The 12487-nt window shown below is 41.5% G+C and overlaps 1 protein-coding gene across 1 annotated transcript in view; it reads left to right on the forward strand.

The window, feature by feature from the left end:
* The window catches only part of TRRAP (transformation/transcription domain-associated protein), a 113501-nt gene that overhangs the window by 45474 nt on the left and 55540 nt on the right, over nt 1-12487 (forward strand). Inside the window, 8 exon segments of the mRNA XM_006763707.2 lie at nt 1431-1499; nt 3959-4012; nt 5815-5934; nt 6303-6422; nt 7088-7252; nt 7340-7521; nt 7690-7888; nt 8980-9108. Coding sequence (XP_006763770.1) covers nt 1431-1499; nt 3959-4012; nt 5815-5934; nt 6303-6422; nt 7088-7252; nt 7340-7521; nt 7690-7888; nt 8980-9108 — 1038 coding nt within the window.

Below are 12487 nucleotides of genomic sequence, written 5' to 3' on the forward strand. Positions count from 1 at the left end.
TCCCTCTTGCAGTCCGGGCTCTCGCAGTCCGGGACCCCTCACTCCTTACCGCTATAGCCGCTGCGCTCGCCAGTCGTGAGCCTGGGCTTCTGGCTGAGTGGTGCTCCCCTTGTGGGAGTGCACTGATTTCCAGGGGGCAGCCCCTGCATTGAGCATCTGCCCCCTGGTGGTCAATGCGCATCATAGGGACCGGTCATTCTTCCATTTGGTCGATTTACATATTAAGGTTTTATTATATAGGATTCATTGATTTCAGAGAGGAAGGGAGAGAGAGAAATATCAATGATGAGAGAGAATCATTAATTGGCTGCCTCCTGGATGTCCTCTATTGAGGATCAAGCCCAAATCTGTCCATGTGCCCTTGACCGGAATTGAACCTGGGAGCAGGCCAATGCTCTATCCACTGAGCCAAATCAGGGCAGAAAAGTGTTTAGATGCATTTAAATCATCTGCCCCCAAGCCTATTTTACCATGAAGTTCTTTTTAAGCAACTTGTTAATTTCCTGTGGGACATCAGTGTTTTGAAGAACATGTTTGGTCAGTGTCGGATAATGAAGATACATCTCGTATTTGGGTGTTCTTGTGGTTTTAGCTGTGGGCTCTAAGTGCTTGTCTGCCAGGTTTTGCTGTGGTAGGACCCTGATTGCCACATGCTCAAGTCAGGTCACAGTTGCTTTGGGCTCAGGGACTCTCTCCTCTTGCTCTGCACAGAATCTGCACAGCGCAACTGCCATCATTCTGCACCGAAGGGAATTGCTACCTGTCAGCACTAATTTGCATAGCCTCTAACCCAATGGGGTCCCACTCATTCTCTCCAGTCCTTCTGCTTGGGCCCCTTTTGCCCCCCTGTCCTCCCACAGCAGCCGCCTTTCTGTTTCTGGCTCCAGGGCCTTTGTCCCTCCCTCTCTCTGCCTGGAGCGCTCTTCCTTGTGCTTCTGGCACATGTGCCTCAGTAGGGACCTGACCATAGCTTTCACATATCTTACCATCTTCGTTCCACACACCACGCTCCTGGGTGCTGTACTGTTTTTCCTACTGCAACCCAAACTCCATGAGGACAGGCGATGTCTGCATGTTCACTTCTCTTCCCCGTGCCTTGCACTGTGCTGGGTGCATGGCAGCACTCCGTGAACAGCTGTGACGCAAAGTACCAGGGTCATAATAAAAAAAATATTGGAATGGCAGGTTTCAGGGTGTTTCTCTGTAGCAGGGTGGTTTCAGCCTTTCTTTATAGAACGTAAACAAATGCCAGCTATTCCCATCACTAGTTGAATGGTTGGGCTATTTCAGTAACAGAAACACTGCCGTTCTCACATTAAATATGATGGAAATGAATGATTATTTATGTGTTCTCACTAAAAGCAGCATTTTGGAATTGAAATGCTCCTGTTGTGAGGAAGAAATGCCTAAGGTTGTGTTTTTTTCAACAGCAACATCTGCGAAAGTGGATGGAAGTGGTGGTCCTCACCCACAAAGGGGGCCAGAGGAGCGACGGAAACGTGAGTGACTTGTTTGTTTCTGGAAAGGGCCACCCTGTCGGCCCCTGCCACAGTCATGTTCATGTCGGAGCAGTGCTTTTCATTAAAGTGCCTGTCAGAATCTAGTTTTATGTGATTGTAGTCCATTTAAATTGTTAAACATTTTATTAGCATTACATTTAAAAAATTTCTCTTGATTGCTGAAAACATTCTTTTTTTATGCTTCCTTAAAATCTCCCTTTGTTCACTTTAATATGACGTTTCTGTTGCTGAGAGTTCTCGGAGGCTTGAATGTTAGTATTTGAATTGTACTGTTTTTGCGTTAAAGTGAACTAAGTGTATGTTCTCGACTGTCCTTGGCAGCTGTTGTTTGCATGGTGGTGCCCTCCTCTGCTGTTGTTTTCCATCGCTTTCCATCATCATTGCTTCATAAAACCAAGGAGTGATTTTAGGATTTAAAGCACTAAAGAGATTGTAATAAGACGTTACATAAAAATAAAACAATTTTATGTTTTCTAGGTCTAAATATCCCACCCCAGTTGTTTGGCAAACGTCAAATGGCTAGTACTTCAAAACCCACATTTATGGTTTTGAGGGAAAACCACGTTAGTTAAATCTTTTCGAGCATTCTATATTAGTCATTAAAGATTTTGCCTCTTAAAAATGAATGGTTCTTGTTGTTTTGACTCTAATTTTACTTGTACATGTTACTATTTCTTTAAAATATTTTTTAAGTTGGTGCTTGTCCTGTCAGTGAGGTTGTGTTTGCCAAGTTTCTGTTTTCTGGTGCCATTGTGTCCCGAGGAGGGGACTCTGCAGCTCTGCAGCGGCATCGTTAACGTGGCCTTGTCCTCCTGTGCCTATTTGTCGGATGCTGTGTTTCATCCCAACTTGATATTTTTTTTTTGGCTTTATATGCTTTGTTTTGACCATTCTGTGTCAAGTGTTTTATTTGTGTAAGTCTGATTTGTTTCTTGCTGCTTCTAAAGAGCAAACTAAGCAAAACTAAACCAGGATTTTTAACTTTTTTAGGATTGGTATACCATCCGTGACCTCTTTGAAGGTTTGTTATTTATATAAACAGGAATCCAGTCAGGGAAACTTCGTGGGGGAGAGCAGAGTGTATTTTTAAACCCTAAGCTCTTGGAAGTAGGTGCAAGTGCTTCTGTGCTTTTCCTTCCCATCTTTATCTCTTAGGTATTTTTGCTGTAAATTTTATATTTGTCTTCACAGTAAACTGTTAATTACCTGAAACACACAGCCATTCCAGAATAAACATTAAAAAAACCTCGTGGGTAGATGAATGACTTATGTTAGATCAAAAAGATTCCACAAACTTTTACATCAAGTTGTTTGGAAGGGTTCGGGGTGGGGGCACTGCGTAGGGGACGGAGCGGCGGGTGTCGGGAAGTCCTTGCTCCTGCTCAATGAAACATGTTGGTTGTCGGATGAGTGTATTCCCTGAGCTGCTTGGGAACACCCAGCTGTGTGAGAGAGGCCCCAGGTCTGCGCCCAGGACATGGTGTTTGGGATCCACAGGCAGCATGGCCACGGCCCCATCACCTCAGTCCAGGGCCAAGCCTTGCCTTTCTGCTCTTGAGCCCTGGTTATTTCTTATGCATGCGGCCCAGGATTGGCAGTAGATCTTGGAAAGTAGTTTGTTCCTATTTGGTCAAATCACCAAATAATATTGCCTCACTGTCAAACTATAACTGAGGACATGTTAAATAGTTGACTAAAAATAAAGCTTTGTAATGCTGGGCACCCCAGTGATTAGAGATTTGTACATCATCATGTTTAGGAAGGCTTGCCTGTTTAGCATTGAACTTACAGGGCAGAACTCATGGCATATTATGCCATGTCTCCCCACACACTCATGCATGCATGCACAATACATATACACATACATCCAACATGCACAATACACATACATCTAACATGTATGCATACATGCAATCTTTACTTGACAAGATTGCTCAGGTATCCAGTCGTAGCCTGTGGGTTCTCCTGTGTGTGGGGGTCTCAGACATGCCTACTGACGAGGCTTAAGCCCTCTGGTACTCTTTTAGAAGACTTTAGCTGGGAAAGAGGTTTTTAAAAATTTCTTAGCACTTCACAAAAAAGCTTAAAATATTCCCCCTAAACAAAAGAGTTATTTAAATGTATTTGCACACAGCAAAGTCTTACAATTTCTCCTCTAGACAAGAATTTAAAAATTCTGTATTTTAAAATTTGATGTATGGAAGGAATACACTCTATTCGACACTGTCAGAGGGCTGTGTTTGACATCGGAAGGGTGGAAGGTGTTTTTTGTTTGTTTTTTTTGTTTTGCTGTTGAGCATTTACTAATTATTGTGTGCTTTCTGATAATTGTATCTTTACTGTCTTGTTTACCCCAATAACCCTGTGTATGAGTATATGGGAATTTTTAATGTAAATAACATAAATAGAAAAAAGATGATTTTCCTCCCCATCCTCAGGAAAGCATTTCAGAGTGCGGGAGATGTTCCTTGTCTCCATTCTGTCAGTTTGAGGTGAGAACAACCTATTAAAAGTCAGTTTATGACTTGCAATGTGAAGAACAGTTTATTTATTTTTTTCTTTTCTTTTTACCTTTTTGTTGCATTTTTTCATGCTGTAATTTTTGTTTTGGTTCAGCCTGCCATGGAAGGGGTAGAGGTGAGAATTTCAGTGGAGACGCAGGAGGGGGTCGTGGTCGTATTTGGTTTTGCTGTGACTTGTGGTTCTGTGGTGGACAGAGTGCATTGTGCCTTTGAGTGCAGTGAGCCGTATTGTCTGTCTGTGGCAGAGTTATATTAGTATCATTGCTGTGAACTGTCTGGGTGTCACGCATGTTTTCTTTTAGGATGTTTTAAGCAAGATTCTAAGTTCTTTGGTTTTCTACATGTTAGAATATCAGCATCTCAATATTTAAGATTTTGTTGGATTTTGCTGTCATAGTTCGTTTGAACTCATACATCTAACAACCTCTGGAGAGGAAACTTCACAAAGAATATATAATCCTGCTAGAAATTGGGAGGTGTGATACAGTTACACTGACGGACTGTCTTGAATTTGAGAACCTCCTTGCTCCCCTGCACCCAGTCTCCTGTATCTCTTGTTCACACACACCACACTGATGTTGTGACAACACTGTGACTTTGAATAGACAAACTCTAAGGTTTCCCTCTTCTGTAAAATGGGGATGAATGATAATACGTCATTTCCTATCTTCTGATGGAATGGGAGGACCAAAAAAAGTGATTTTGTAACAGTGCTTTGAAAACAAAAAACTATAATATAAAACCATTACTAGAATGTTATTCTAATTTCAGGATAGAACTTGTTCTGTCCCAAGATTTGAAAAGACTGTAGACAAGAACTCTAGAGATGGTATGGGTATGAGGTGACAGTGAGCCGATTTTTCTCATTTCTTACCCATCTCACTGTTTTGCCTTTTGGTTTAAAGAGGCTTTTGAAAAAATATCTCAAATGCTGTGGGATGTGGTCCCTCCCGACTAGTGTTTATCATCCCCATTTTACTGTGTTTAGAGTAATGGACAACCTATTGCACACCACTCAGGGTCGTGCATCAGGGAGTCTTCCCTTCTGTGCTCATGGGGATTTCCCTAGAATCGCAGACATGAAATTGGGGGAACTGAAAATGAGAAGGGAAAGTTGGATTGGCACTCAGTAATCGGCCACCGAGCTGTTAGCACATTTAAAAATGCAAAATGCTTGGTGTTTCACATTTTTCACTAAGATTCAATAAAAGCAGTTGTCAGCTTTATTTTATGTCTGGTTGACAAATAATTAGTGCCATGGCCAGTTATTTATTTACATTGATATTTGATTTCCAGGGTAAATACTTAAGTATTTTTTGAGGACTTCGTGCTAAGTTTTGAGGGCAAAATAAGTCTTTGCCTTCAGAGCTTAGTACATTGGGAAGACCCCATGATATCACAGCAAACTGAGGGAATCCTTCCACATACAGCCATAGGCATGGTCACCCCCTCCTCCATGAGGGGCCTAGGCAATCATCAGGCCACTTCCAACACTAGTCAGAGTGTGAGAGACAAACAGCCCAGTCACGCCGGGTGCACAGTCAGCCCCCCAACTCCTCGAGATGAAATATGAAGGCAAAGGGCAGTTAGTTTCTTTAGGCTAGAGCTATACTGTGGGATTGGTAAGTTGTGCTTTTTACATGTTAATTCTTTGCTTCTGGTGGCTAGCCTTGCAGATGCAATTAGACCATAGTATGGTCTGTAGTAATTTTGATATTTCTAGCTAGTGAAATTAATTGGCCTATTTTGTAATTTCTGATTTTCTTCATTAGGAAATGAAAATTTGTTCAGCAATTATAAACCTTTTTCATCTGATCCCAGCTGCACCTCAAACTCTGGTCAAGCCTTTGTTAGAGGTTGTGATGAAAACAGAACGGGCTATGTTGATTGAGGTAATGGTCAAATATAGGATTAATTCTGTTCTTCCTCCATCTGTTGCTTATAATATTTTCACTTTGTTATATTTTAGATAGACTAATCTTAAAAATATAAAGATGTTAAATATTACTATTTGCTATGGTTGTTAGTATATAAACAGTTACAAGGGGGAGAAATGTATACTTCTAGCCCTGGCTGCTAGCTTAGTTGGTTAGAGTGTCATCCCAATACACCAGGGTTGCGGGTTCAGTCCCCCACCAGGGCACATAAAAGAATCAACCAATGAGTGCATGTATGAGTGGGACAGCAAGTCCATGGTTCTACCTCTCTCCCCCGGCCTCCCAAAAAAAGGAAAAGAAATGTATAATCATATATTTTCTAGGCTGGCAGTCCCTTCAGAGAGCCTCTGATCAAGTTCCTGACTCGGCACCCTTCGCAGACAGTGGAGCTGTTCATGATGGAGGCAACATTGAATGATCCTCAGTGGAGCAGAATGTTTATGGTAGGAATGCGAGGAGCTGGAGTTGGATGTCCCTGCAAATTTTTGTCAGCCAGTGTACCCTCTGAATCTGAAATTCATATCTCACTGTTCAGTGTCAGGCTTTCATTTCCTCTAGTATATTTGAATATTAGAAACATCACTGTTGTGTATATAAAGAGCTCAAGTCCAGGAATCCCTCTCTGTAGATTTTGGTGGTGGTAACAAATGAATGAGCTGCTAGGATTATCAGAATCATAATCATAAAGTGTAATTACTGGTAAAAAAGCATTTAAAAAATTTTAGAGTACATTTATTAAAAGCTGGGGACAGTGAAACAAGGAAGGGCCTAGGATGGAAGAAGCAGCAGGAGAGGGACTAGGTGGGGAAATGAGCCTAGGCTGGGCTGCTTTGGCTCACTAAGAAGTTTGCCTGGGATGAACTGCTGCGGCCTATTCCTCCCTTGGATGCAAGTTTAGGAAATGCATGCCTGTGGGAGGGGAAAGGTGCACAGTGTGCTGGGAGGGAGAGCTCGCACCAAAAAGTATTTTTGTTTTTGAAAAAGGGTATTTACAGTGTTGTTTTTTTAGCCTGCTTAGAAAGATTTAGAAAGAACCTTAGAGTTAATACCTAAATCTTTGTGATTTTTTTTTATTAGCTTAGAACAGCTTGTTTTATTTTGTTTTTAGAGTTTTTTAAAACACAAAGATGCCAGACCTCTGCGAGATGTGCTGGCTGCTAACCCCAACAGGTTCATCACCCTGCTGCTGCCCGGCGGCGCTCAGACTGCCATGCGCCCTGGCTCGCCCAGCACCAGCACAATGCGCCTGGATCTTCAGTTTCAGGCCATCAAGGTAGTCCCTCTTCATTAGACACCTGAAATCTTAAAAATTGAAACACAGAGGACCCTGCCAGTTCCCTAATCGTCTCTTCTTTGACAGATCATAAGTATTATAGTTAAAAACAATGACTCCTGGCTGGCCAATCAGCATTCTCTGGTGAGCCAGCTGAGACGCGTGTGGATCAGTGAAACCTTTCAAGAAAGACACCGGAAGGAGAACATGGCTGCCACAAACTGGAAGGAGCCCAAGCTGCTGGCCTATTGTCTGCTGAATTATTGCAAGTGGGTACACATGTTGTGCTTTATATCAAGTGACTTAATTTACCCAATAAGCAGTGTTTACTCATTTGCGTACAGTGTGGTTCATTGATAAGAGAATAGCTCTGACTTAGCTGTTTAAAACAAGTCGGGGTTTCCACAGTTTGACCATATTCTTACTCGCCCCTTCAGGAGGAATTATGGAGACATAGAACTGCTGTTCCAGCTGCTCCGCGCCTTCACTGGCCGTTTCCTCTGCAACATGACATTCTTAAAGGAGTATATGGAGGAAGAGATTCCCAGAAACTATAGCATTGCTCAAAAACGTGCCCTGTTTTTTCACTTTGTGGATTTCAGTGACCCCAGCTTTGGAGATGAACTGAAAGCCAAGGTGAGTCCCGCTATTGCACAGCAGGAGCCATGGGTTTTGAGCTGATATTCTAGGGAACCAAGGACCCTGTTTATGTTCTGTTGTGTCTCTGTTGACACTTAAATAGTAATCTGGACTATTTATGAGGAAAATGCCATTGTTGAGAAACATAAGAGAGATTCAACAGTGAACCGGTGTTGGAAAGAAGTTTGTTGGTTACATAGCTTTTACTTTTTAAAATTGAATTTATTGGGGTGATATCTATAATAATAAAAGGGTAATATGCTAATGAGACTGAACATCTTCCGGACATCATTCCAGACATCCTTCCTGACGAAGCTGGGTCTGGGGAAGCTAGCTTGGGTCCAGGGTGCCTGCTGGTGGCCAGAGGAGGGAAGCCTGGGTCACGGGTGGGGGAGGAAAGCTGGTGCTAGCAGCTGGGGGAAGGAAGGCCTATTCATGGATGAATATTTGTGCATGGGCCTCTAGTCCTATAATAAAAGCCTAATAAGCTAAGTGTCTGGTCTACTGGTCAGCTGTTCAACCAATCAAAGCATAATATGCTAATGATATGCTAAGGCCGCTCAACCGCTCACTATGATGTGCACTGACCACCAGGGGGCAGTCGACCAGTTGCTATGATGTGCACTGACCATCAGGGGGCAGATGCTCTGACAAGTAGGTTAGCTTGCTGCTTGAGTCTGGCTGATTGGGACTGAGTGACACGGGCTGGACATGCCCTCCCGTGGTCCATCCCCGGCTGGCCAACCTCCCGCATCTCTCTCCGTCCCCAATTGTGCACTAGGCCTCTAGTTAGTTAATAAAATAATACAGGGTTTAGGTGTGGTTACTTTGGTTTTAGAAAATGACTTGTTGGAAGTGAGAATAGTAAAACAAACTGACGTCTCTTTTCCTCAAGTTTTCAACCTACCTTTCCAATTGACCATTTGAATAAAAGTCAAGATTATCAGTTGTAACCTTGATTGAGTTCTAACTTTATGGGTTACAATATGACCAAACTGGTGGGCCTGCCCACCTTATTAAAGAAACAAAAGAACATGGCTTTGCTTTCCTTTTCCATTATTTTAAATTATTATTATTTTTTTTTGTAGGTTCTGCAGCATATCTTGAATCCTGCTTTCTTATACAGCTTTGAGAAGGGGGAAGGAGAGCAACTCTTAGGACCTCCCAATCCGGAAGGCGATAACCCAGAAAGCATCACCAGTGTGTTTATAACCAAGGTGACTGACTAGCAATATATTGGCTTGAAAAGCAACTTGGCAGATGAGAGAGAGAGAGAGTGTGTGTGTGCGTACACATACACGTGTGCAATGGGTTCATTGAAATAAGCTTATTTTCCTAAGGCTTTTATTTTTCCTGATTCCATTAGCTTATAGCAGAGCATTATTTATTCATGGAGGGATAGGTTCTAAGCCCCCAGCATCTGATGCCTGAAACCGCAGATAGTACTGAACCATATATATATATATACTTTATCACAGGTATGTATAGGAAAAATATATAATATATATATAAAAACTATATGTATATATAGTTTTTCCTATACATACCTGTGATAAAGTTTAATTTATAAATTAGGCATAGTAAGAGATTAACAACAATAACAATATAATAATTATAACAATATGCTGTAATAAAATTATGTGAATCCGGTCTCTCTCTCAAAATATCTTATTGTACTGCACACTCTTCTTCTCATGATGATGTGAGACCTAAGCCTGATCTGTGTAATCATCATCTTTAATTGCAGTATATGGCTTGGCGTCATTTCAGGGGCTTCCATGCTGAAGTCTTCGTATAGGCTCAGTGCTTTCTGGAACAACACATTTTCTGTTCATTTCTTCCATCCACAAATTTAATGCCTTTTCCATCTAAATAAGTACTTACCACACTCTGTGGCTAAAACTTTTGCATGATGTGCAACAGCAAAACTAGCATGAATTTCTTTTTACTTCTTTACAGTTTCACAGAAGACTCCTTCTTTCTGAAGATCTTAGCAACCTCAGCATATGATTTCTTTTTTCTTTCCTTACTAAGTTGGGAGTTTTTACTTTTTCACCTAAAGGAAGTACTTTACTGCTTCTCTTTGGCATATCCAGGTTGCCGGCATCACTGCTCTTATACCTTGAGACCATTATTAAGTAAATAAGAGTATTTTAACACAGGACTGGGATACTCTGACAGCTGATCTGATAACCGGATGGCTACTAAGTGAAATGGGCAGGCAGTGTATATAGTGTGGACAAAAGGATGATTTATGTCCTGGGTGGGATGGAACAGGCTGGCAAGAGATTTTTGTCATGCTACTCAAAAGGGCACACAGTTTAAATTTATGAATTATTTCTGGAATTTTCCATTTAATATTTTCAAACCACAGTAGACTGTGGGTAACTGATATTGGGAAAAGTGAAACCATGGGGGAGAGGGTGGACCTACTGTATTATAATTTTTTTTTAAATTCTTTATTGTTGAAAGCATTACATATGTCCCTCTTTCCCCCATTGTCCTCTCCCAGCCTGACCCATCCCCCCAACCCCAGCCTTCATGTATTATAATTCTTATTAGTGAATTTTTTAAGGCAGCTTCATTTGGAATAAATTAACTTTTTTTCACTACATTAATAGATTCCAGTGAGAAACATTGTATCTCAATGAAAAATCAGATCTCAAAGTAATTTTATAAAAACCCCTATTGCTGGTTCATAGAGTTTTGATATTTTAAAAAAATATATTCTTATTTATTTCAGAAAGGAAGGGAGCGGGAGAGATAGACACATTAATGGTGAGAGAGAATCATCGATAGGCTGCCTCCTGCACAAGCCTGTGCGACCTGGGCATGTGCCCTGCCCGGGAATCAAACCCTGATCTCCTGGCTCATAGATTGACGCTCAGCCTCTGAGCTATGCTGGTCCAGCAAGTTTTAATGTTGTTGTTTTTTTCATCCTAAGGTCTGCGAAGGTCTCTATAAAAGCCAGGGAGAATAGTAGACTGGGTACAGCTGCTGCTGTGACCTTTTATTGCCAACTTAATGAGTCATCTTTGTGGCAGGATGATGTCTGAACTGAGCTTGGGCTTTCAGGCCTACATTTTTATAAGAGTGTTTATAGTTTGCCCTAAAGAGAATTTTGGGATTTAATATTTCTTTGAGAAATGCCTGCCCTGTTTTTTTCACGAAGCCTGGGCTGTCCTCTGTAGGTTAGGCCTTTGAACTTCATGGGCAGGTGTGTTTGCCGTGAGGGTGTTAGCTTGTGTTCTGTGTGAGGGTTATTTGTTGGCGTGCTGTGCGCGGCAGCCATTCCAGGGCTGCAGCGCACCATATGCACATTGATGATGCTCTTTGGAAGGATGCAGTGTTTTTACTCATTCTGCTGCCTGTTCCGTTCGGGGGTCCAGGTAGAGTGGACTGTTGTTCCTATTGGCAGGTTATTGGTCTGTAGGTAGCATTTGTCTCTTCCTGCAGCTTTGACCCTACTTCTATCCTCCCAAGGTAATTCGTTCGAGCTGAGCCCAAGGAATTATTTTTGGACTCCCTACTGACTTGTCACAAGGAGGAGATTGTGAATGTTGGATGAGGATAAATGGCCTTGGGCAGGCTGGAGCCCTGGGGAGGGGCTGCAGTGAATTCAGGGGAAGGAAGACTTAAGGGGGTATAGGGACCCGAATGAAGGCACAGTTGTGATGGAAAATTTCAGCCTTTTAGATGTGTTTGTAGGCAGAAAGTAGGTAAGGCTATTTAGCTGAATTGGATAGTGCAGTTACAATACTTGATTCAATAGAGACATGCAGAATATTCCTTAAAGAATGTACATTTTTAATCTTATATCCATGAAACACACACAAAAATCTATCTGATACTTGATTACATAGAAAACCATAACAATTTTTAAAAAAATAGAGATTTTTTTCCAGATAATGTTTTTTGATCCTCATACTGAAAAATAAGGGCTGGATAATTAGTAGTTGACCAGAAAAAAATCTCAACTGCTAGAAATAAGAAACTCAGTCCTAACTCACCTTGTATCAAAGAGGAAGTTCTTTCCCACATCAAGCCACTTTGCCCACTGCATTCTGACTGTAAGCCTGCCCCTTTTTTGCAGGTTGAAATAAATTCAGTGAATTTCTAATCCATATGTGTTAAAGGAAACTTGATATGTCATTATTGGGTTCCTCATTGGAAAACTTAATAATAATATACCGTATTTGCCGGCGTATAAGACGACTGGGCGTATAAGACGACCCCCTAACATTTCCACTCAAAATACAGAGTTTGTTATATACTCGCCGTATATGACTACCCCCTCTTCCGCACACCTTCCACACACCAAATAAAAGGTAAAACAATATCAGATTTGATTTTAACATTTTAATTTATATTCAAATGCTTATGACATGCAGGAAAACTGTCACAAGGCTGTATGTAATCAAACATATACATAAAACAGTGCAAGTTTATTACCGGTAAACATACCGGTAATTCACTAAAGAAAACACACTCTATAGACTGGTACCGTAGATGCTTCTCAGGAACACAGGCAAGCAGCCCACAACCTAGAGGGACTGTCAATGATAGAAGTAAGATAACAAATAGAGGGAGAGAGCA

Source organism: Myotis davidii, unplaced genomic scaffold, assembly GCF_000327345.1.
Source record: "Myotis davidii unplaced genomic scaffold, ASM32734v1 scaffold319, whole genome shotgun sequence".
Lineage (NCBI taxonomy): Eukaryota > Metazoa > Chordata > Mammalia > Chiroptera > Vespertilionidae > Myotis > Myotis davidii.